This window comes from Necator americanus, chromosome II, assembly GCF_031761385.1.
Source record: "Necator americanus strain Aroian chromosome II, whole genome shotgun sequence".
Classification (NCBI taxonomy): Eukaryota; Metazoa; Nematoda; class Chromadorea; order Rhabditida; family Ancylostomatidae; genus Necator; species Necator americanus.
In genome coordinates, this window is record NC_087372.1 from 38236842 (window position 1) to 38262871 (window position 26030).

Below are 26030 nucleotides of genomic sequence, written 5' to 3' on the forward strand. Positions count from 1 at the left end.
GTTATTTTGGATCTGAGGTAGATCGTAGCTCTAATCCTAGACCATGACTGCTCAAGAAGCATAAGGACTTACGGCTACGACTATCCCAAATAATCTCCCCTTAGGGAATACTATGGAAATTTATTTTCTTTTATCCATATTTTATCAAATTTATCAACTTTTTTTGCCGCAGATTTTGGGATGGAAGTCGAGTTTTCGAGTGATGAAGCTGTCCGATTTTAATGCCATGGTTTCTTGTCGTCTTTTAAATCTTATGTTATATTATTATTAAATCTTATGTTGCAGTTATTTATTTACTTATTTATTTATTTTTATTTACTTTTTTTTTACCTCGTTTTATGACCTCTCTCAAATCAAATCGTTTCCTTTAGAATTCCAGAGAATTTCTCTTATATTCTATTCATCGTTCCCATTCACTTCATCGGGGAAATACTGCTCATCTCGGTTCGCGTCATCTCGTCGTCGCACCTACATTCTCCCTCAACTCCCTCAAGCGAATCCTCCCACCTTTTATCTCCTTTTCTTATTTCTATCCGCATTCGTCGTTCGTTCATACGTGATGAGCTGCTGCTGCCTAACCGCTTCGGATATCTGTTGAGCTTATCCGATTACGTGCTGCTGCCGACTTGTACGGAGGATTGAGGAGGATGGATGGTAGGCCGTAGATCCTGACCGACTAATGTGGCCGATTTGATCTTTTTCTTTGGCGGAGGCCTCTGGCACATCGCTCTGCTCCTCGTGGTCAAAGAACAGTAAAGCTGCTTAGCTGGTCTTTAGTTTCTGGGGATTTTTTTCCCCAGTATTTTTCTCCAGGAAACGAATCTCCTAAACCATCCGCAATTTGTGATTTAGTTTCTTCGCTTAATCATTGTTTACAAATTTTCCCACTACTACCCATAAATATTTGCTGTTGTAGCGTGTTCATATGGTATGATTATCGCGTTATCACGAGAAGATCCATCCACCATAGGATGCTGCCAAAACATTTGCATAAATCGATAAATAATTGATTTTTCTATTGATAGATATTCGATCCGAAATTTTTCACTTTTATAGGAAGGTGTTTCTGTCTGTTTGGCTGGCTGGCTCTGTTCTATTTTTATTTTTATTTGAATATTTATTTTTAATTTAATTTAATTTTATCATATTTTTATTTATTTTTTTTAATTTTATTATTTTTATTTCTTCTATTTCTTCTTTTTTTCTTATTTCTCTAAAATACTCTATTCTTTCTTATTTCCCTAGAACAAAATTCCAGATCACTTCGATTTTTCACAGCTGTTCGTTGTTTCGTCATAGTTTTTCTTTTCCACATTTCCATTTTTTTCCTTCCAATGTGGAACTGACTGTGAGACTGTAAGTTCCTCGCTTTTTTTTTTACGAATCCGAATTCTCTGCTCGATTGTCGCTCAACTATTCCACATTCTAAAACTTCCGTGTTTTTTCTTTTGTGATGTGTTCACGTCAAATCCGTCCTTATGATGGATTTTTCCCCTCATATATGTCATTTTCCTCACTGAAAATTTCTGAAGGGAATATATTTCTGGGTATTTTATCGTTCTTTGATGTATCCATGTCTTATTTCAGCACAACTGAGAATAATTTGATCAATTTTAGAGTTTTTCGATCTTATTTGTTCGAAAAAATGTCTGACAAAGAAAAAAATTCATGTTTATTCGAAAAATGTTCCTTTAAAATGTAAAAAATGCTTTAATGCATAAGGTCACCTCACTGTAAAACGCTTCCAGAATTGATGTTAACGACAGAAAAAATCCGCGGATATTCTTGTTCTTCTCGAAATTTCTCTCTCTCTCCCGAAATTCTTATTATATATTCCTAAAAAAGCAACAAAACCGATAGTTACGAGCGAATCGCGGGATAATCGTCGCTTTTACATTCATTTAAAAGGATATTGAATGGGAAATAGGAAATAAACGATTAATTTTCTCACATTTTTCCCACAGCTATAAATTTATAACTACATATTCGAGGAAAGCTGTTAGGAACGTGTTCGACGCGGATTATTCTCTGGAATTTTGAAGTGGGAACGGGTGAGAGCTGAGCAATTTTTCCTTCTCTGATCTTTTCCGGATTGACAATGTCTCCTACAGGCTTATGAGTTTATTTTTGTTTTCAAGAAGTGCCATATGTTTTTGATTACGACAATGTTTTTCAGAAAATAAGCTTAAGATGATGGATTTGCGTGTATGTTGGAGGATAAGCGGCATCACTTGGTTGGTTCGTGTACGCGATTTTCAATAGAATTTTTCAGGATATTTTCCACGTAATTTTCTTAATTAATAATTTTTTAAAATTAATTAATTAATAGCAGTTTTATAGTTCCAAATACAATTCTTAAATCGCATATTCAGGTAAAATAACGTAAGTCTTACTGTATGTTTAGTGCTAGTGCTGGGGAAGCTTCTATGAGTTTCCCAGGAATTTCTATTTCTATGAGTTTCTATGAGTTTCCTAGGAATTTCTGAACCATCCATTCCTAACGGTGCTCCTAAGGGACTTCATCAATAAGACCTTTACGCCGATAACGAATTCTTTGTCGTTATTTATCGGAAAAATTCCGCGAACCCGCCTGGTCTGGATATTTTTTCCTTTGTATACAATGTATTTTCCCGGCGAGGAAACTATAAACCTTGGAATATTGAGATCGTAAGGGGATCTATTCTGTTTTGTATTCGAAAAGCACCTTAAACGATTCAGGCCCTCAGGGTAAATCTCGGAGACTCTTCAATGATTTTCCTTAGCATATTTTTTAATGGATGAAAGTTTTCACTACCTCGGTACATATCTATTTGCTTTATTTATATTTTATTTATCCATTTACACATATATGATACATATTCATTTATTTATTTATTTTGGTCCTGGAATTGCTATTCTACAACTCTCCTCAATTTTTCTCTATTGAATATGTTTAGATTAACCATATTTGTGAGGATTATTCCTGAGTTCTGACGTATTTCCGTCACGGGACCACATTACGTCTTCAGTCGCCCCCCGAATCGCCGCCGTTTTTCAATAAATAAATAGTTTTCACTACCTCGCTACATATCTATTTATTTTATTTATATTTTATTTATTCATTTATATTTTTATATTCGGTATGCATTTATTTATTTATTTATTTATTTATTTTGGTCCTAGGACTGCTACTCCACAACTCTCCTCAACTGTTTTTCATTGATTATGTTTAGATTAAACATATTTGTGGGGGATTATTCCTGAGTTCTGACGTACTTCCGTCACGGGACCACATTACGTCTTCAAATCCCCCCCTCCCTCAAATCGCCGCCGTTCCGCACAAATTATACGAGAACAAATCCTGATGAATGATCAGATCTCTGCGCTGAATTGTAGTGCCCGTGCTCAGCTCTCAGAGACTATTGTTTTCTAGGATCCCCACCGTTATTCTCTCCTCCGACGTCTTCTCCGAGAGATTTTCTTTGATGCGTTGAAGAATTTGTTATGATCGTCGCCGGGAGCGGTGTTTTGAAGCGTGAACACAATGAATGGCCGGTATTCTCTCTCCGTGTTTCGTGGAAAAATTTTTCAGGAACATCCCGTTTTTCAGCCGCTTCCGTCTTTGACTTCGATGACTTATCACTGTTGATTAGGCCGGAAATTTCGTCATACTCGTTTTTTATGGCTTCTATTTACTTATATTTACTGTTACTTTAACATGCCAAGCATATATTTATATAAACTATTTTTTTCTAACGGGATCTCGCGCCACATCTCATGGTGACGAATGCAAATTTCAATTCGATAGTTGATATTTGATAGTTTATTTTATTTTTATTTTATTATTACTTTTTCAATTTTTGTATTATTTTTTGTTTTTTAATTTCAATTTTAATTTTTTAAATTTTTTTACATTTGATATTTTAACACAATAATAGAAAATTGAATAGAAAGAAATATTAGAATTTATTAAAAGTTCAAAATTTACATTTTTTTTCACTTTTTAAACGCATACACATAGTGATTTCTAAAAGAATATCCATTCTCTTCTGTTATTTTTGTTTATTTTTCCTCATGTACGTAATTCAAACAGAATAACAAAAACAAAAAAACAAAAAAAGCTTGAAAAAAACCTGCTTCTGAGACAAAGGAAATTTTTTTTTAAACTCTTGTCTCTATTGTGACGATAAAGGTTTCCTACAACCCCTTTGATAATCTTCCAGAATTTCTACTTTATTTAATCGTTATCAGAATTTTTTGTTTTCTTGTTGTGCTGTTTTTAGGATATGTATATACAAAATTGCTAGGTAAGGAAATATCAAGAGAGGTAAATAATTTAAATTAGTTTTTCTGACTTCAGAGCTTTTGACACTTACAACTTTTTTCTCTTTCAATAAAGCAAATCAGTCCTAATTCCGCGACAGTTGTGGTGTTTTTAAAATTTTTCCAATCTAGTATTTTTTTGTTAGGAAAAAGGAAGAGATTTTGCTTAAGATTTATTTCTTCATATTTCTCTAAAGCTAAAATTTCTTGAAATCCTTTCTTTACTTCTCAGTAGTTTTTTTTTTTTACTACAGAGTTAGCAGTTTGAAATCCTACTTTATTTTCCATGCGAATTTTTTTCTTACTACAAAGTTAGCATTTTAAAATCCTACTTTTTCCTAAATTTTCTATGCAGTTTTTTTAAAATACAAAGTTAACAGTTTAATGTCCTACGTTATTTTCCATGCGAATTTTTTTTTACTACAAAGTTAGCAGCTCGGAATCCTTCGTTATTTTCCATGCGATTCGATTTTTTTTCTCGACAAAGTTAGCAGTTATGGGACGTTAAATGGACGATGAAATCCTCGAAAACCACGTACTCGCGACTCGCGAACTAATTGTCATTGTCTTTCTAAATGATTAATATTCTAAATAGCATGTAAATGTGGTGCAAGAATTTTTTTCAATCCGCGAAACGCTAAACGCACTAGCACTGCTCGTGCTCTTTGTACATGGAAATCAAGTGAATAATTAATTCGGAGGGTTCTTTGCTTGGCTTCTTAAACGTCATAGTAGTTGATTCCTGAGAGAATAATCCCGCCGGCAATCATTTCTTGAGTGGAATTATTTATCGCGTTTTTTTTAAAAATTCTTTTTGTTCTTTATTATTTTTTTAATTAATGTTTATTTTATTTATTCAATTTTTAATTAAATTTTCTAGTATTTATTATTATAGTTTTATAATTTTTTATTATTTCTTATTTATAATTTTTTATTATTTTATTGGACGTCTTTTAGAGCAGTGAATTAATTGCTACGTAAGAAAATGTTAAGAGAGGACAATAATTAGAGTTTTTCTCCTGTCAATTTCCCATGAAAGGCGTCTAAAGATTTGTTTACGCTATGTTGTTTGTGTACACAATGACAGTGAATTTCTTCATGAGTGACTCTTCAGTCAATATCTCCTCATGCTCTATGTACATCACTAACGTTTCTTGTTTCGGTGACGTTAGAGTTTTCGAGGTTTTCCCGATTTTTCCGGATATTTTTTAAGTGCCGGAAGGATGCGATGACAAGAATTCCGCTGTAGATACACGCGTCAACAGTACATATTGGTTGGAAATAGGAATGGAACGAGGAAAAAATATAGGATTTTTCGAAAGTTTTTTCTTCCAGCCGAAAAATAGTTGTTAGATTTATGTTTTTTTTTTCGTTTTGACTTTTTTCAAAAATCTTCAAAGGTGTCAAAACTTTACATGTGATAAAATTACATCCAAAAAGATAAATATAATGATAAAGTTCAAGTACATTTCTGGAGTCATGACCTGAGAACATTTTTTTTTCTCAAAAAACCCATTTTTCTGCCTTTTCACATTCCTCAATCCATCTGAAGCTGCAAATGTTGAGAGGAAATGAAGGGGAAGATGAGGAACGTAGATGAACGAATAGAAAATTTGTTCTTTTTTTCAAAATATCATTTTTTCGCCTTCTTTCTCTGTATTTTATATTTATGTTTAGTTATTTTATATACATATATTTGTTATTTTTTACATTTATTTTTTTTAATGTATGACTCCATTTTGTTGACAAAAAGATTCGTAATTAAACTGCACACACAAATCTGATCTTTGTCCTAATCACATTTTCTTTTGAGGCAAAAGATCGCGGATTACTCAGCTTTCAATGGTTTTTGAAAAGGAGAGCAATTATCAAAGTAATTAAATTTTTCATTCACATTTCTCAGTAACAGGTGGAATGACAACTGAAAACACCGTAAACCATTTGTGAAGTTAATCTGCTCCAGACAAACCCGTTGCTAAAATCATAAAATTTGAAAAATTAAATTAGAAAAATCATAATTTTGAAGCGAGCTGTTCGATGATTAGGGAAATTTTCTGATTCCCAGCAAATTTTCGCATCGAAATGCTCTCAATAATTATTTTTCTTTCAGGAACATACGTGTTCACCTATATAGTACACAGTAGAACTTGATATACGGCTACATATAGCTGGTATACCGTTACTTATGATTTATTTGGTAAAACTACTTATTTACTATGTTTATTCACTTATTTATTATTACTTATCTAAAAATACAGTACTCGTGTGCAAGTGAAAATTCAAAATGTCACTTATTTTTTGTGAAAATTCAAAATGTCACTTATTTTTTCCTACACGGATCTTGTTTCCACGGTTAATTGAAATTTCTTCTTTTTCATGGATATTCTGGTCTTGATTTTTCCTTTTAGTATGAAAGTTATAATTCTATTGGTTTTAGTAGTTATCTTAAAATTTTAGGGTACGTTTGGGAACAACCTGAAACTAATTAGGGGTGTTTATCCGTATGCGAATCGAATCCAGAACTGGAAATTCTCATCCTAATGGTGTTTATGAAGATCGTTCAGTTAAAGGTGGCATTTCTCGAAATTTCCATTGCTGTGCTCCCGTAGCAAATAGATTTCCTCGTGGACGGAGATAGGGCAGCTTCTGCTGCTTATCGGAGTGATATCAATGGGACTGCGGAAGTGGAACGTCCATGCTTGCGTTCTATCGCGTAAAAAGTTACGTCGTTGGGTGCACGGGTGCAGCGAAAGCTATTTATCACGCCTTTTTTTCTTGACTTTCGGATGAAATTGAGCGTAATCACGGGGAATTTATCGCGAATCCCTTTCTATCCCCCAAAATTGTCAATTTTTGTGATTTACGCTGCTTCCAAACCTAGCTTTCCCAGAAATTCTAGAAATTTTGGGTTTTTCCGTCGCTAAATAGTGTTCGGGATGTATTTGATTTCTGAAGGTGGCAGCAAAAAGAAGCGATCCTTGGAAACCGAGGAACTATGAGCCCGTAAGGATCCAGAGCGTTCAATTTGCACGACGAGACGATTCTTTGCACTTTTAAGGGTGGTGAAATGGGTACTGTAACCGCTATTTATTTTTGATTGAAAAATCAGTGTAGAAAATTTCTGCGATATCGAATTTTTTATCGAAAATTAAAAACATTTAAGCATTTGAACATTTAAACAAACATTTAAATGCCCATATTTCGTTTATTAGGTGACTATTAAATTTTACAATTTTTTTTTCTTTGAAATCAACTAAAGGCGAGCTTTCTTGTAGAAGAGTAATTGAAAAAGTTAAAAAAAAAACTAAAACCAAAAATTTTTTGCTAATTCAATTAGGATACAGTTTTACTATTTTAAATAAAAACAAATGTAAAATAATTTTTAAAAAATGAAAGAAAGGAAATTATTCATAAATGTCTACAGTTTTCTGTTGTGATACGTTGTGCGCTGACACATTTACCGAGATTCATGATATGTTTACTGGGAATATGTTTCCGGATGTGTCCACACTGCGAGACATGAACGACTCACGCAGAGGACAATTATAGACAGCGTTCGCTCCCTAGGATTTTCCCTGTTGAGTTCTCCTACAGCCGTAAATAGAGGGTAGGATTGGAGGTAAGTAGTTTTTTTTTCTAAGAATAGAAATTTTTCAAAGAACGGAGGTTAGAAACAATCTCTACAAATCAGAGGGATCAGAAGAATCGTTTTACCTCGCTGAGGATTTTTTCACGCTCATACTGGTGAGGAAATCCCATGGAACATATTTTATCCTGAGTCCTGAGGACGTACGAATAGATTATTTTTGTATGTAATTTGTTTTCTCATTTTTATTTAATTTTTTTTGTAATAATGTCGGCTAATTTCACCACTGATCGCATCTTACATATTTTCATTATATTTTTCGCTGTGGTGCAGAGATTCGCATTGTTTTTGGATAAAATGAATGATTGGTTCCTGAGGGTTCATATTTCTGTTATTATTCATATTATATTTATTATTATATTATATTTCTATATTACATTATATATTATATCATTTTATATTCATATTACTTATATTTATATTTGTTATATTATTATTATATATTTGTATGTGCTTATATTTATATTTATTATGTATTATTATATTATATGCTTTTATTCATACATGTACATATATTTATACATAATTCTTAATTTTTGATTTTAAATTCTTCCACATTTTTGCTAATATTCTTGGAAATAACATACCAAACCCTCCTCGCTTGTGTAATCCAAAATTAAATCACACAGCAATCATTCTCTTTAAAATAAGGGATACGTCTGCTTTTTCATACTCCAGAAAAAAAAATTAAATTTTGACGTGATTTCACCAAAAAAGAAAGTAATAAAAAAGCGACCACAAAGAACAATTAGGGGAAATAATTGGCAGTTACTAGCAACGTTAATTAATGTTCACGTATATTATTATTAGGGTTCAATCGTACTTGACGTCTGTTTTTTATCCCTATGATTTTCAGAACAATAAGATTCTAAGTTTCGGTTTTTAAGTTTTTTTTAAAATAAGTTTTTCGACAAACAAATCTTCCCAGAACTTTCTTTCTATGAAGAAAAAAATGAACAAAAAATGAATATAAAGTAAAAATGAGAAATAAAATCAAAAAATAAAATAAGAAAAAGAAAATAAAATAAAATCTGTACGACAACTCAAACCTGTAGCGAGTATCAGTATAGTAGAGAGTAGGAAAAAAAGGTTTTTGAACCGTCTTCTCCCATCCATACTCTGTTATTTCCTACTTAGGAGTTGTTTGTAAAAATCCTGAAATTTCAAATAGTTGGCGATATCTGTATGCCTCCTGACGTTAAGGTTATCGCTATCAGACCAGCTTAATCAGCCCGAAAACGATCAAACATTATATATTCGAATACCGGCAAATCACTAACCTGTTTTCTTTTGTGGAATTTCAATTAAATATAGCTGTATATTGAGCTACTACGTCTACTGAAGACGATTTTTGGAAAGAGATCCGATATAGAGCAGGATGAGGTCAAAGGTTTGTGCCTTCTCCGGCAGATCCCTTCCTTCCACCTGCATCGGTGTTCGCTAACCAACGAACTGCTTTACCGTTGTGACAGTTGCTAAAAATATCACAGAGACGCGTCCTTGAAAAGTTTTTGTTTATACACCTATTTATCCATCCAAGTGCACTGAAAGGTTGTTTTTCACGCTATTTTTCTGGATGATGGATGAGATTTTTTCATCTAGACCCGTGAAAAATTGTTCTCCGGTTATTCTCCAGTCCTGCGAAGACTGAGGTATCCTCGCGCGAATTTTTTTCCCCGAGTCTCGAACGCGCTGATGGGCCGAAACGTGCTTCAGCCGTGATTTGCATAACCTGACTTAACCTAGGATGTCCAACAATCTCCAAGTCCTCTCTTCTTGAAACCTCGGCATTTGTCAGTGTATTTATGTTTTCTTGTTATGCCAACGAGGTTTAGGTGAAACTTTTTTATTGTGCTGACGTTTCGACAAACTCGTCTTTTTCAAAAATGGCCTGAAAATGGTTCGGGGTCTTTGATGCCATGCATGCAAACCCATCAAACTCCTCTTCTCTCCTCGCCAACCCTCGATATTGTTCCAAGTACACCATGCAAGACCTTCAAAAAGAAAACAACTGACCACAAATCACCGACTAGCTGGGTTCTGGTAAACCACCGCGTTCTTAAAGATTCTCACCAAGGCGAATGAGATCTACGCACTGTGCAGTATCCTTAAGTACTGGTCTGTCTGGATAACGTTAAGGAATTGCATGTGGGGCATAACCTAGGATGAATTTCCAGAGATTCTAAATGAACTTGCGATGGACTTCAACCCAAACAGCTCACTAACAGCTGTTTGGAGTTCACTAACATCTTTATTTCTGTCAGTAAACAAATTTCCAGAAGCGCAATAAAATGCGTACACATAGTCCTCAAATTATGTACCTATATTTCATGGTCCAATGAACGATTAGGAAAGAACCGCGGAAATGTACCGATTTCCCAGAATGATTGACGTTTCGCGTTTTTTTTTTCTCCTCACCTTATCTCTCAATTTATTGACAGTCCTAGTAGTTTTAGTGAACTGCTTGGTTTCCTTTTAATCGATATATTTTATTGAATGGATTTTTTCTTTCTAGTTTTAGGCATTATTGCCTTGTTTTTGTGTATTTTTAAGGGTTGTAGGATTTTTTTTTTGATGAAGTAAATGGCTAGGATAGTGGCTAGGATACTGATTGGATATCTTTTTTCTCGCAGATTTCTGCTGGAATTATTTTTCATACTGATAATATTTGCTAATATTTGTTAGCGATTGTTTTTGGCTAGGAAATGAAAGGAAATCCATACGAGATTATTCTTTGACCTATGGTGTTAACGTGGCTGCGGAAGCACTCAATCCTGAATATCCACATATGCACATAAATACATACGTGAAAGCATTGGAAGTAATATCGGAGGTTATTCAACGACAAACCGCACGTAACTGCGACAAATACAATTTTTTTCCTCTGAAATGTACTTTAAAATTTAGAAAAAAAGTCCACTTCCTTCCTTCCTTCCTCTTCCTTTCTTTCCCTTTCTCGCCCTCTTTTTCCCTCTTTCTCTGTGTGCTTTCGATTTATAGTACTCTACAAATATTTTCTCGTTGATTTGTTTTTTTTTGCGCTTACATTAATGCATCCAAAGTTTGCTAAGAAAAGCTAAGGAAATTTCTTTCCAGCTTCCACACTAAGTTGAGTCCAGAAAGATTGAAAAATTACCAAAATCCCATGGGTACATGTTCCGGTCTTTGCATTAGTTATTTCTGAACTTTCAAGGAAAGCAGGGTCATATTTTTTTTACCTTTTTAAGAAATCCTTAGTTCTAGATGAATTTCCTCATTTTTGATTGTTTTTCCACATTTTTCCCTCCCAATAGGCTATTTTTAGACGTTATTTCTTACTTATTCAGGCTGAACTGACCTCTTTTTTTTGTTAGTAAAAAACTCCTGAACCCAGAAAGTACTAATCGAATCTAAAAGAAAGAGGAAGGAAATACTAGTTGAAGAAAAAATTTCTTATCCTTGAGAGAAATTTTATTCAATGAACCAGATTTTTTTCATTTTCTTTCATTCCTTTGCCTTGATTTTTTTTCCTGGAAATTTCCTCTTTTTTCCTTAGTGGAAGAAATATGGAATATGAAAAATATTAAAATATTAATTATTATATAAGAAAATAAGGAAATAAAAAGAAATATTAATTAATTAATTTCGCTAATATTACATTAATTTCAATCTTGGAAAAAAGTTCACTTTCTCCTCACGTTAAAAATCTTTCGTTTTCTCCCTCAATCGACGATGGCGGATGTTATTCCCGTCCTGTGTTATGCGTTTCATTCTCATTTCATTCACATTACGTAGTCTATTGTACTATAGTTTTGCACATAGATGTATGTGGATTGCGTGGGAGTGAATTCATTCGAATCATGAATGGAAACTTTATGAAAACCAACTGAAATCACATTACATTAGTATTTTTATTAGAATATTATAGCGTTTATCCGATAGTTCAATTCGAATAGTACAAAATGAGTGCTTACAGCATCAAAACAAACCATATCGCGAGAAATCACTTCCTGTTTCATATCCGTATATTCCTGATTTTCCTGGATTTTCCCTACTATTTTTCCAAATAGGATTTTTTCATGTAGAAAAGGGAATTGTCAAGACAGGGCTCTGTTTCTTCTTTCCTGATTCCATGAAAGTTCTTGTAAGCTTTTGAACTCTTCAATATTTCTAGTTCTTCTTCGCTAATAAGTGGAGATTGTCGCGGATTCCACGCGACTCCTTTCATAACATCTAAAGGACGCGTGCCGCAGGCGCGACAAGGTCCCGCAGCTCTCCTCGGTAGCGCGCGCATTTCCGCTCCGCCCACTTTTCTGCCGCTATAAAAGGAGCCGTTCCGTGTTTCGAAAACATTCTGTCAACCATGTCACCTGGCAAGCGGTAACCGGAACGAGCTCGAGGAGCGGACGCGATCAATACGAACAACAGCGCTCTTTCGATCAATGCCATCAATCAAAGGGAGAGGAGGAGCTGCACGAGAGAGAGGTAACCGGCGTCCCTGGGACTGTCCGGCGTAGTGGAGCGCAGGCTCCCACGTTCGAGACTTTGCCCATACGTCCGGGGATTTGTGCTTGCTGGGCCCGTAGTGAGTGGCTGGTTAGGCCCCGCCCTCTTCACATTGTATTGTTGTGTATTTATGTAGTTTGGGATGAAGGCTGAGTAAGTACTCAATGTCAATACAGTCTAAGGTTGAGTACATTGGGACAACAGTGGAGTGGCTGAGCAAGCCACATGTGTATAGGGTTTGCCACAGGGCTCGAAGAGCCCGGCCGCAGACGCCCGAGGGGCGGCGGCCAGAGGCGCCTCGCAAGTGTCGGAACACAGTGTACGTGCTGGCATGAAGCCAGAGTAAGGGGAAAGTACAATGAGGTTAGGCGGTAGCCTTAGGGCCTCCATGTAAGTGACCCGCGAGGTAGGGCGTGAACCATCGATGCCAACGCAAGCCCTGGCTGGCTGCCATGTCTTCGTGCGGATAAACTCTAGCCCCGATTGTCTGCACACATCGCATTCCCCGGGGTGTTGGGGTCCTGGTGCCAGTCTCTCACGGGACCCACACATCAATGAGCCTCCGGGACTGGACCCAGGAACCTTAGCACCCGGGAACGCGACAGAGATAAAGTGCTTTTAAAATTCATGTAATTTTTGTTATTTTTGTTTTATAATAAAGCATGAATGAATAGAATGGATTGAATGAATTAAATGAATGAATTGAATTTTTAAACAACTTTTACATTCATAAGTGATTTTATCTAAAGAAAACACTTCAAAATAATGAAAAATAGAGTTTTTCGAACCAGTTTTTTTTGATGACTCTTACCTGTTTTTTACCTCTTATTGTATTGTATTGTCCCGAAATCACGATAACATTCCCTCAGTACGATTTTCCTGGCCGTTTTTACCTCACCCTCTGTTGAATTCGCCTCATTACCTTCATTTCTTGCTTGACTACAGAAGAATTTCTACTTCTTTATTTTTCGGATCTTTGTTTTCTTTTCGACATTTTTTGATATTTTGTGGATGTGACTGAATTTTCCATGTTCCTTTGAAATTTGTTCGATTTTTCTTTAAAAACTCCTTCTTTTTTTTTTGAAGATGTACCCAGATGATACATCGAAGGACCTCAGTTTCCAGCCCTCAGTTTTAAACCTCACAGCCCACAGTTTCCCACAAATAATCGTTCTAATTCCAGTGGACGTTGCTCTCATCTCTTGATTTTCCTTTGTTATTTTTTCCTATTTTTTACGGCACGATTATAACTGATAGAAATGAAGCAATGAAGCTGCTGATGAGCTACATACATTTCTAAATTTCCACTTTTTTTCCTGATCGCTTTTAATCCTGATTAACTTTTAATTCTCTTTGACCGTCAGGGATGGTCTCTATGCACCCGCACCTCATTGCCTCTTCTGGATTCATCTTCTATTTTATGGGATTATTTTTACGTTTTTTTTCGTTGTTTTTTTTCCTTCATTTTTCACCGTGCTAAACATTTTCGCCATGCTCGTTCTTTTCCATCGTTTCCGACGTGTTACTGTACTGTATTGCACATGTGACCTTCGTGAATATTTTATCTACTGGTTTTTTTTCAGCACAGGTACCTCAAATCATAAAATGAGCAAGAAATCGTCCACATCTGATCCACCAACGAAAAAAATCAGTGTTTCGAGTTTGATGGGCACCGATACACCACCACGAAAGAAGAGCAGCATCAAGGAGAACATCTCGAATCTGATAAAAGCACCGAATTTTGTTTTAAAACGAGAAGCAGCAAAGTGAGTTTAAACAGCGTATTTTTACAGTAAAATACAGTTCTTGTAGGTGTAACTGTTAGCACAGCTATCATAGTATCCTTAAAGATCGGTCAGCAATTTTTGAGGTGTCCGATTGACTTCCTGGAACTTCTCTTTATGCCTAGAACGCTCATTAATATTTTAATATTAATAAATGTTTAATATTTTACTTATACATCTATGCATATATCAAATAAATATACAAAGAGATAGTATTGAGAACTTGTATACAAAATTTATTTGATCCTCAATGTTCGTTTATTTATTTATTTCTCGTGGCTGGATTTTCTATTGTTTATTTTTATTCATTCCTTGCCTCTTACTCTGGGCACGCCTTTGAGAGTAATAAATAAATAAATAAATAAATAAATAAATAAATAAATAAATAAATAAATAAAACAGCCACCATTACGACTTTGTGCGATATGATTCATAGTTATTTATTTATTTCTTTCACGCTGAACATGTTCAACCTAGCGAACGCGTTGCACTGGCCCACGCAGCGCGCTAGACACCCACCCTAACTCTTCCCTTCCCTGTACCCATCCCTCCATAGTAATCCTGAGTAGAATGATAACGTTATCGCGGTGCTGTCCTTTAGATTAAAATTTACGCAAATGGTTGGTTCGATTGCATAAATTAAATTATGGTATGCACTTAAAATTGAGGTAATTCCCTAAGGGTCCCCTTAAGCGTTTAGCAAATTACGATAAGTGGATTGGCTTGTATTTCTCGTACTGGTGTAAAATTAGTAAAAAGCTGACCAATGCTTCCTAGATTAGTACGGGAAACTTTAAAAAAATCCTGGCACGAGCTTTTTTGTTGTCTTGTAAAAAAAGTAGGTAAAAAAAATGTTTATAGATGTTTTCCTCTACAAATATCCTTCCATCTCCTTAATTATTGTACTTAGTTTTCAATCAGATCAGAAGATTTTAGAAGTAAAACTAGAAAAGGAAAGTACACCATAGATTTATTAATATTTATTTTTTTTTCAAATTTCGTTTTATTTTTTCCCACTTTTCATTTACAATCGAGAAGGACGTATTAAAAAAATCTTTGGAAATGTTTTGGGAGAGATTGAAAGCCAACAAGAAGCCGCAGTAGTTCGATGATCCACGACAAGAGAAGTCCATGATGATTCAAAATTTGTTATCACGGAATACGATTCTTTCTCTTGGTTAAAAATTAAAAAATATTTTTGTTGTTAAATAAATAAAATAACGAATGACAAAAAAAAACGAGAAAATATCAAATAATGTTGAAAATTTAGTCAGAAATTTGTTATCAGGGATAACGATACTTTCTCTTGGTTTAGAAGTAAAATAGCTGCTGAATAAATAAAATAATAGACGATAAAAATTGAAATAAAATAATTAATAATGTAGAAAATTTACTCGCAAAGGCTAGATATCTATTGCCGTTCCCGCAAATCTCCGCAATCTGTAAAATCAGGCAAAAAATAAAAAATAAAAAGCGGAAAAAATCGTATCTGTGTATATGTGTTTCGCTATCACCGCTATTTCCGATTGATTTACATGTAGAAGAGATTGGAATTAACTATATGATAAGAATGTTTCTATTTATTAATTTGAAAAAAAAAGAAAATAAATATTTCGTTTTCAGGAAACGTTGGAATCAAGTCTGCGAAAATCTACATCTGGGACGCATTAAAATCGCTGTCACTGAGTCCAAGCTATTTTCGCCAGGTTGGAAAATTCAAGAAAAAAAAATGACATTCGTTACAGTATGCTATAGATTTCGGTGTGTGTGCGTATAGGATAGTCATGGAGTGTTTTATTTGAAAAACTTACAGCTCCTGGTTATTCTGTAGAGCTATTCACTCACGAAACGTCGCAGGGAAACTCGTATAGGTCTTGTAGTGAACTTTTATTTTTTGTTCTAGGAAAAAATTTTCTAAATAATTTCAAAAAAAGAGACTCTTGAATTTTCAATTCCTGGTAATTTCTAGCACATAAAAATTTAGGAAACTAATTTTTTTTCTTTTGCATGATTAATATATGGCTTGTATTAAGAGATTCGGTGTCCTAGAGGAGAGAAAAAAAATTAATGAATGAGGCTGATCCGAGGAAGTAGGGAGGTGAACTGGAATAAGCGCTTTTAGCACTACTTAAGGTACTTTTAAGGTAATCAATGGTGGCAGCTACTTCCTTCTTTTCTTTTTTTCCTTAAATTTATCTTTTAAATAGGATCCGAGAAAAGCTTTTATGACAGGAACAAAAATAATACGAGGCCGTTCAAGACGGTAGTTTTTTTATATTATTATTCATTTTTTATATATTCTTATATTGCATATTTATCTACAAAATCGACGTAGATCTATATAGGTTTACAGATCTACGCTAAGGAAAACTTCTAACTAATTACTCCTAGATTTTTTTCTGCATTTTATTACATTTTTTACATCCTACATCGCTTTTTTATTTTTTATATTTTTATACTTATTATATAAATATTGATTTTTTATATTTATTTTTTAAAATTATTTTATTAATTTTTTCCCATATCGTTGTAAATCTATCATTTGGAATCCACACAGAACTCACAACTCCCTCGTCCTCTTCCCGTCTCACGAATGTTCAAACGTTTTTACCAAAAGTTCGAAGGATTGAGGAGGGAAATTTGTGCGCCGCCTGGAAAATCATTCTCATTTCCTCTTCCAAACAAGAATTTTGCATTGTAAGAAAGTGTTTCTCGAGGTTTTTGTGAGTTTTTTTTTTTGCTGAACGCCGGCAGTGTCGTCAAGCCAACTTTAAATTATTATGACCTTTCGAAATGTTCTATGTGGCCTGATACAAGGTCGGTCATTACGCGATAATTGTATCATTTTTTTCTGGATACGGTAATTTTGTACATTCGAAAGACGGCTTTTTTTTTCTGAAGGTTATGCTGCGAAGTCGCACTTGCTGAACTCGTTTTTTTTGACAGGATTAATTTTTTCAAGAGAGAAAAAGAGAACCTTACAGTTTTCTGATAATACTGCTAACCACTAAATTCTATTCAGTAAATAGTAAGGAATAAAGCAAATATGCTTGGATGCCATAGGAGCCGTGACAAAATTTTTCATGTAGGCTTATCCACAGATTTTCATTCATGGAATTATTCCTCGAGATAAATAATATTTCGTTGACTCGTGTTCACCAGATATTTTCGGTTTTTGTAAGATCAGTCACAAAGTTCAGAATGATGTCACCAGCGTAGTTCCTAATATTTTTCTTTTCTTTGAGGTTCTTCAGCTTTTAATTTTAATTTTACAATTTTTCTTTAAGGCTCCACTGCTTTTTCACAGCTTGTACTATCAACTATTTAAAAAATGTTTATTACATTACATTAAATTAAATTTGCTCACTTACTTATTTACTTTACCTAATTATTATTTAATTCACTTACTTATTTACTCCAATTTTACAATAAATTTTATTTAAATAAAAATTCTATTTAAAAAAAATCTCCGAGAGACAGACGAGGTCTATGCATCGCTGCTCCCTTCAACTTTCCAGTTTACCTTTTATGTGGTAGGATTAATGGATCTGAGACTGGCCGTACTCCACCATTACTGAGGGTGCTTCTGGATGAAATACGTCTCACATCCATCGGTTTCTGCGCGATAAGGGCATGAAATCAAGGGCTTGATTGCCATTCTTAAATATGCCCTTTGACGGAGGTTGAAAGGAGCATGGATCGGTAGAATTAATCCTGAGCTTCAGATTTTCCTGTGCGAAAAAAAAAACTTCCGAGTTTTCTCTCGCTTGGCAATACTCAATTTCTGGAAAAAGTAGTTGTTCTTAAGGCAAACATTTCTTTCTGGAAGGCACCACTTTTTTTCTCGTTACGCAAAGCATAGAACATGAGAACACTAGGTTTTTTTCCCGGCCAGGAAATTCTTGGAAAAAACTTTCGGGACGAGAAATTAATGCATCTCTGTTCAACGACCCCAATGCTTCTTCCGCAATTACGACCACTGCCAGCATCGTTTACGGTAAAAAAGGGTATAGTCGTTGAGTACAGCACACATAGCTATTACTCCGGAAGTCAAATGACGAGCGTATTTGTATTTAAGGGTTCTATTTTTATTTTGTTTTTATTTATTTATTCACTTACTTTATTTTCTTATTTTTTTCATGCCCATTTGACGATTGTAAAGCTCTTCCCAAGTAAGTTTTCGGTGTAGTAGTAAGCTAAAAGCTTAAAATTTAATCTATTCATTTGCGGAAGTGGTTTTATGTGGATTTTCCCGCAAAATATCCAGTAAAACTCAAACTAAAACTTTCAGTTTTTCACGTAGATATGAATAATTTCAGATTTCTCTACCTATTTTTTCGGATAGTTCTCACTCATTTTTTCTATCCAGAGCATTTTTCGAAACGAAGATTATTGCTGTTCTCATGTTTTTGCCCTCTGCTTAATAGAAACCGTCAATTACGGCAGCTTACTGGTAATTTGTGTGTCATCCTGTGTCCCCTTAACAGATTAAAAAACTTCAGAAAAAAAAAACTAATTTTCTACCTCTAGTTTTGTTTTTTTTGGCTGAATATATCAATTTTTGCTTGGCTACAAACTTTATTATGTGAGTTAATTAATTCGAGCATAGTAGTAATAACATCAAGAAATGAAATGAAAGAAAAACTAGCGAAGCGAAAACAGCAGCAACCGAAGCAGAATTCCCGCTTTGTTCGGATGAACTATGAACACAGAAAAGCAGATGTATGGTCCCTAACGAGGAGAAGAAAAAATTAAAACGATTTTGCGGTTACTGCAGTAAAATCGAAGCAACTACAAATGAGGCAACCGATGGCAAAAGCAGATGAGGCAACCGACGAAAAAAAAACCTATTGATCTGTTTTTTCTTTTGTGAAAATTCGTACATCATTTGCAAAGCGATGATGAGCAGTTTTTTTTTTGGGGTATGGAAGAAAATACTGCTGATTCTGTTTTTCTTGTGAATTTAATTGAAATATAGTGAAATTCCAAATCATCATTGAGTTTTCGTTTTTTCATTTCCGTGGCTAAGAAGGAGATTTCTTTAGATGGAATGGAGGGTGGGTATTTTTCGCAAATTTTCTGAATCCTTGGAACTCTCGGATCCACTATGAGATCCCGCGCTACGATGGATAGAAGAGGTTTCCAACGAAAAGCATGACATTTTGGCCGGGAAAAAACTTGCGCGATTTTTTCTAAACTCATATATAATCTGTTTGGGCTCACTCCTGGTTTTACAATTAAATAATTAATTTTTCTCACTTAATCCAGCCCAATATATGCTTTGAAGCCATCACTGTGGCCAATTTTTTTTAACCGACGAAAAATTTGAGAATTTTTGTCCGCAGCCACCCATCAATTCTCATTTCCTGACTTTTCCAGAGTGTGGTTGTGACAGCAAAAATACATTAGAATAATTATAATAGAAACATAAAATATAATATGTTGTAGTATAATATAGTATAAATAATGTAGTGGAATAAATAAATAAATAATGGAAAAATATAATTAAAATACATCAAATTTTTTAATTACTCCAAAGAATTACCATCAAAACCATTATGTGAACCTGAATCGTTAATTCCTCGAACGACTTGAACGAGTCGAGCACTATATCCTGTCATCTCCTCGACCGCTGATCAATGGGACGACCGATCAATAGGCCTATTAGGCTTTTTGGCCCTCTCTTCTTCTTCTTCTTGTTTTCCAGTTTTCCATTTTTTTTACAGGTAGTTGTATATGAATAATGTTATATATAGATCGTTGTCCGTAAAAGAATCTTTTTATGGACCCATCGACGCCGTCCATTATCGATTTATTGTCCCATTGATCGACGAGTGCAGAGAGGCAGTGGACAAGTGTCTGCCTGAGCCGAGAAAGTAACAGGGAATGTCAGTGCGTTTAACGGCAACTGTAAAATTTTATGAAGAGTGTTTTAAAAAGTTTTTTCAGGAGGAAAATTTTTTTAAAAGGGTAGAACCACACTTAGTTGTTCTGGATGACCATAGCAGGGTCTTCCCGGATCGTTGTAGTTATCTGGGAGTATCTGTGAATGACCTCGTAGGGAAGGTTCACAGGAAAAAAACAAAAAAAAAACAACGATCCAGAAAAACCTTGCCAGAACAACTAAGTATGGTTCCACCACTTTAAAAAAAAATTTCCTCCTGAGAAAACTTTATTCTCAAAAAATGTCGTAGAACGGTGCTGGTTTGTGTCCCTAGTAAGCCGTGGAACAACACCAAGGATTCAAGATGCACCCATAGGCGTCCTCAAAAAAAAGTTTTCCCCCGGAGGTCACCTAACCAGGATCATAAATCATTCGGTAACCGAGGCACATGGAGTACATTCCAAACATCTGAGAACGCCGAACTCGGGGATTTCTTTTGAAAATTCCCCCTATGGGAGGTCTCCTTTATCATTTGAAATCCTCCATCACCGTCTTGTGACTGTCTGGATGTATTCTTGTTTGTACTTTGAGGAATGAACGAAGAAATTATGGACTGTTGTAGTTTTTAGGAAAATGGAAAATTGTTCCCTTCCAGATTTTGTTGAGGAAATCTGAAATCTCTACTCAGATTTATATTGATTTAAATTACAGCTCTATTTTTTTCGTAGTTCTTCCTTCTGGAGGATTCAAGAGTAAATATTGTTATTTATTAATTTTAGTGTTCAATTTCCTTTCATTCATCGTTTTTTATAAATCAAATCCTTTAATATCTATTCACACTAAGTATATGGATATTTACAAATGAAGAATTAATATTATTCAATATTAATTTAATATTAATACAATATTTAATATTTAAACAATAGCGCTATTAAAGGCATCACCCCACGAATCTCCAGTGGTACGGATTTCCGGTGAAGTATTCGTGTACGGAGTCGTAGATTATGGAAAGGGGGGTGATTCCGTTCATTTCTTCCTAATTGCCGTGGAAAACGGAAGATACTGCTTCGAGCGTTCCGGCACACTATTTTCTACAACGAGTTCGATTGGAGCGCGCCAGCCCTATGCGGCGCCGCATCTTCCAAGCCGTTTTTCACGGCAATTAGGAAGAAATGGATGGAATCACCCCCTTACGAATACTCCATCTGGAATCCGTACCACCTCAGATTCGTGGGATAATGCCTTTAACTTCTGTCCCAGAATCCGTTCCAGACAGATTAATCCGTCCGAGACCGTCAGAATCCTTGGTAGTGAATGGACAAAATTTGATTTTGAAAATACAAATAGAAGGTTTATGAGCCGTTAATTCCGTATGTGCCTCCAAAATTCGATTTCGTTTAAGACCTGTTCTAGAAACGGAAACGAACGTTCTAGAATTTTCTGGAAAGTTTTGCCAACCTTCCTATATTGCCTTCATAGCATTTGTAACCTGCCATTTTCAAATCCCTCGAATACGTCGACGAGGATCAATAAATAATTCCATGAATACAATTTTTTTCCTGGAAAAATTGACTACGATTATAGAAACATAATACGATTACGCACAATCAGAAAAACGTGAATGGATTTTTAATGTAGGATAAAAGTGAAGCGTGGATGGATTGAGTTCCATGGCGTACTCTTCAGATTTCCAATATTTCCACCCTTTTTCCTTCTACATAGTGCAGGATCTGTTTTCTCGAGGATTTTGTGTCCGATATTTGGATCGTTTCGAATAATCTGAACATTCGTCTCGAACAACTCGAAGTGAACCCACAATCTTTTTTCAAAAGAAAGTTTGTTCTAAACAAGGAAAGCTAGAAAAACAACAAGAAACTACGTAATCAAAATTATGGCATAACACGAATAACCTTAAACTAATCGCATTCTCTTCGTTGTTGTTTACGACTTTATCTCATTGTTTATTAAGTCCTTCGTTGCGTCACTGTCACATTTTCTTCGAGGTTTTTTCCGTGTTATTTTCCTGAAAATTTTCTGCCTCATTCGCTACGTCCCATATGTAAACAGCAGAAATCTCTGAAGTCACTGAGGCGATCTTAACACCTCGCTCGGCTCAGTTCAAGAAGCAGATTATGTCAAAAATATTTTGTTTTATTTATTTGACACTCCAACATTATATTTTATATCTTAACAATAAAATGAATTAAAAAACTGAATAAAACTGAAAAAAAAATCAAAGCAGACTATTCTATAGAGCAAAAGAAATCTCCTCCAAATAATGTGGAACATTTTTCTGACGAATTTTTTATTTCCACTTTAGTTTTGAAGAGAAAAAACCACTCATGAATTATTTTTTAACCTAATTTGTAGCAATAATGTAGGCTAAAATGAAATAGAAAACAAATAGAATTGAAAAAATCAAAGCGGACTAATTTTCAGGGCAAAAAAAAATCTCCTCCAAATAATGTAGAACATTTTTCTGAGGAAATTTTTATTTGCATTTTAGTTTTGAAGAGAAAACCTCTCATGAATTATTTTTCTACCGAATTTGTATCAATAATGTAGACTAAAATAAAATAGAAAACCAATAGAACTGAAAAAAATTGGAGCGGACTAATTTTGAGGGCAAAAAAATCTCCTTTCAATAAAATACGACATCTTGCTAACGTGCTTAGTTGTTATTTGCACCTTGGAAATTGAAAAATTAAAAAAATGAAAATTTTATTTAAAAATTTGAAAATTTAAATAAAAAATTTAAAAAAAATAAAAATTAAAAAACTATTCTTTAATCTAATACTGTAACAGTGCTGTAGATAAATGGGTAAATTATTCGAGTCGATGCTAACTTCGATGTCAAATATGTGTGCGTGCGGTCTTTGAACGCTCACGATGCGATTATTATTATTTTTGTGGATATTTCCATAGAAGACATGATTTCCTGCTCATATTCCCCTCCAAAAGCTCACGATTATTAAATTTTCTGCTTTTGACGTAAGCATTGTGCGGATTTTTTCCTACCTTAGTGCGGCACTTGAGGATTTGGAGGTTCAGTTGTCAAAATATCTATTTTCCCATCCATTATTTTCCCGGATGCGTACACGTCACAGTTTAGCGCTGGTTTCAAATCATGGTTCCCTGATCCTGGAGATACTGAGAAAATCTACTTTACTGAAAGAAAAACATTCACACACGCGCTCTCATTAATGTTTTATTGTAATTATTATTCTTATATTATTATTATTTTTATTATTGTATTATTTTTTTCTATTATTTTTATTCCTGTATTGTTATTCGTTTATTTATTTATTACAATTATTTATAATTCTATATTATTAATTAATTTCTATATTATTAAAATTTATTTATTATTTTTGTTATTATTAAACATTTTATTATCATTACTCTATTATTATTTTTATTATTCTATCATTTATTCTTATTATTTATATTTCTGTATTATCATTATTTTTTTTTATTATTACTACTATTGTTGTTCATTTTTTAAACGTTCTTAGTCATCATATTTCTTTAAAAAAAATATTCCTAGTCAGAACAAAGTTTCTGGCTACTTCGACGGGAAGATCATTAGTTTGAGGATTTTTTTAAAAATTGAAATATTTTTGGCGATTTTTGGAATACGTTACTGTTTCCTCCGCACAATTTTTGTTCATCATTTGTTATGGACTCTTTCGGTCCGGGAGAATTTCCCCTTCGCTAATCCGTTCCGCGATGTGGTGGACTCCGAGGGGAATTTAATGAAATCTACGGCAGCTTAACACTGATTACCATGAGTCCGTGTAGTCCGAGCTTTTGACTCAATCCACAGAATTCTCCCTTAATATCGACGAAGAATCGAACGCTGGCCACAAATACTTCGTAGAGCAGTTTGAACTTGTTTAGAAATGCATGGAATTTTTTTTTGGTTCATTTCCTGGAAATGCACTTGTCGCAATTTTCCGCTCTACACAGCTATATACCTCATAGAGGAAAATTGAGGAGAAGTTCAGCGGAGTTTTCCCTGATTGTAGACATTTCTATCTACATAGAATCATCTCCGAAATGACGCAGAGTGCCTGAGCTTTGTCAGAGTTATTGGTTGTCGCGGAATTCTCGGATCTGCGGCGCTGCGGCGAGCACAGCGCCGCCATCGCCGCCGCTGAAGCGAAGCGCTGACGGGAGCAAAGCTGGAACAGCGCTACCGTCGTCGTCGTCGCCGCCGCCGCCGCTGCCGCCGGACGGACCCCGCCCACATTTCATGCATTGTTGATCCTGAAACACGTCGTCCGTCGGTGCTGCCGCAATGATGATCAGCCGTCACCTCATCCTCATCCACTAATTCTAATTCACGTACCGTGTCCTATTTATCTCTGTGGAGTGCGATTCACGTCCGTCCGTCCGCCTTCCGTCATCGCGATCATGCCGACTTCGAAGCGAATTCCGCGTTCGTTGTCGGCGCCCGTCTTCAGGAAGACCTCTCGACGACTGGTGAACGTTCTACTCTTCAAATTACGTGATATGCGAATAGCTACCGCCGGTGCGATCTCCTGCCGAATACGTAAGGATTTACGTTTCTTACAGAAGCTTACATAGACGTGATTACCTGTGCTTAAAATCCTCAGAACAGAATTTTCCTCAATCCATTCAATCTTTGCTCATCGTTGAGTTCATTTAGCGGCTAAATGAATGAATCTTAATGGGTCTCCGGCTTTGTTTGAAGTACCACTTGCCCCACGCAAGCTTTCCCAGCAAGCGGAGAACAGTGAGGGGGTTTTTTTTCCCGGAAAAATTCCGCCACAGCTACTTTTCGTCCAGAAATTTGAAGGATTTGATATTTTCCCAGATATGTCTAAAAATACCACTGTGTTGCTACTATGATGCTTAAACGCGGTGATAATGTTTTGTAAGCCTTTTGCCTCTGCAAATTCCTGAAATTCCTCGGAAAACTTTGCTGAAAGAATGTTTAATTTCGGGAAATTGCTCCGGAGACATCAAACATAAACAAAATAGGCATAAACAGGCAGAAATTATCTATTTCCTGACATTTTTTCCCAAGAAACATTACGTTGCCTGTCTTTATTTGTGAAATCAACTGGAAACCTAACATAATTAAGGAAAATGATGGAAACGGTATTCAAAATAAGGATTCTTCCGGAGACTTAACCGTATTACTTGCGGCGCATGTTCATTTATGTGTCATTTTCAAGGAATTCATCGCCTTTTGGCTTTTTTCTTGTTCTTTGTGCCCTTTTTATTACTAAAATATGTTAATTAAAAGGCTTTTCATCTATTGCAGTCTATATAATTTCAAACATAACCTTAGGCCATATTCTCTACATTTTTCAGTGTTCCTCGTCTCCTAGAAAAAAGTTTTTTTTTTCTCTCTTCTCTTTTTTTTCCTCTACAACCGATAGGTATGCATTTTCAGGATTCTATGTATGTATGACAGCTTTTCATGATTATATTAAATTCTGGATAATTGCTTTCTTCTAAATAATAAGCTAGCATAGCCTTTTGGTTAGCTTTTTTTTTCTCAAACGAGAAAATGCCCTGGGGGAAGTCATATTTATTGTTAATACCATAGAATTTATAAAATTATTTACTTATTCGTCAAATAGAAGTGGAGAATGGTCTCATGCTTTGTTCAAGCCGATTAAAGTTAATAACAAAATTTAAAATAAATAACAATAATAAATTTGAAATGATTTCAATAATTTCTGCTTATTTTATGATAGAAGTCTGTGAAAATTACAGTAATAACGGAAATCAAGGTCCATTGAACGGACTGAAAATTTAATCTTAGAATGATTTTTTTTCGGCGTAAAATTTGGTCAGAAAATGATTTTCTATTTTCGTTTTTCTTCATATTTTATTGTTCTGTGAATTTTCTGGGAAATAAAAATAAAAGAAGAGGAAACAGAAATATGTTTGG

The 26030-nt window shown here is 34.8% G+C and overlaps 1 protein-coding gene across 1 annotated transcript in view; it reads left to right on the forward strand.

Moving 5' to 3' along the window:
- Positions 1 to 14038: 14038 nt before the first annotated feature.
- RB195_020737 (uncharacterized protein) overlaps positions 14039 to 26030 on the forward strand; it is a gene marked incomplete at both ends in the record, with an annotated part of 44936 nt that continues 32944 nt past the window's right edge. The window contains 2 exons of the mRNA XM_064189171.1: positions 14039 to 14199; positions 15841 to 15923. Coding sequence (XP_064045052.1) covers positions 14039 to 14199; positions 15841 to 15923 — 244 coding nt within the window. The remainder of the gene's footprint in view (positions 14200 to 15840; positions 15924 to 26030) is intronic.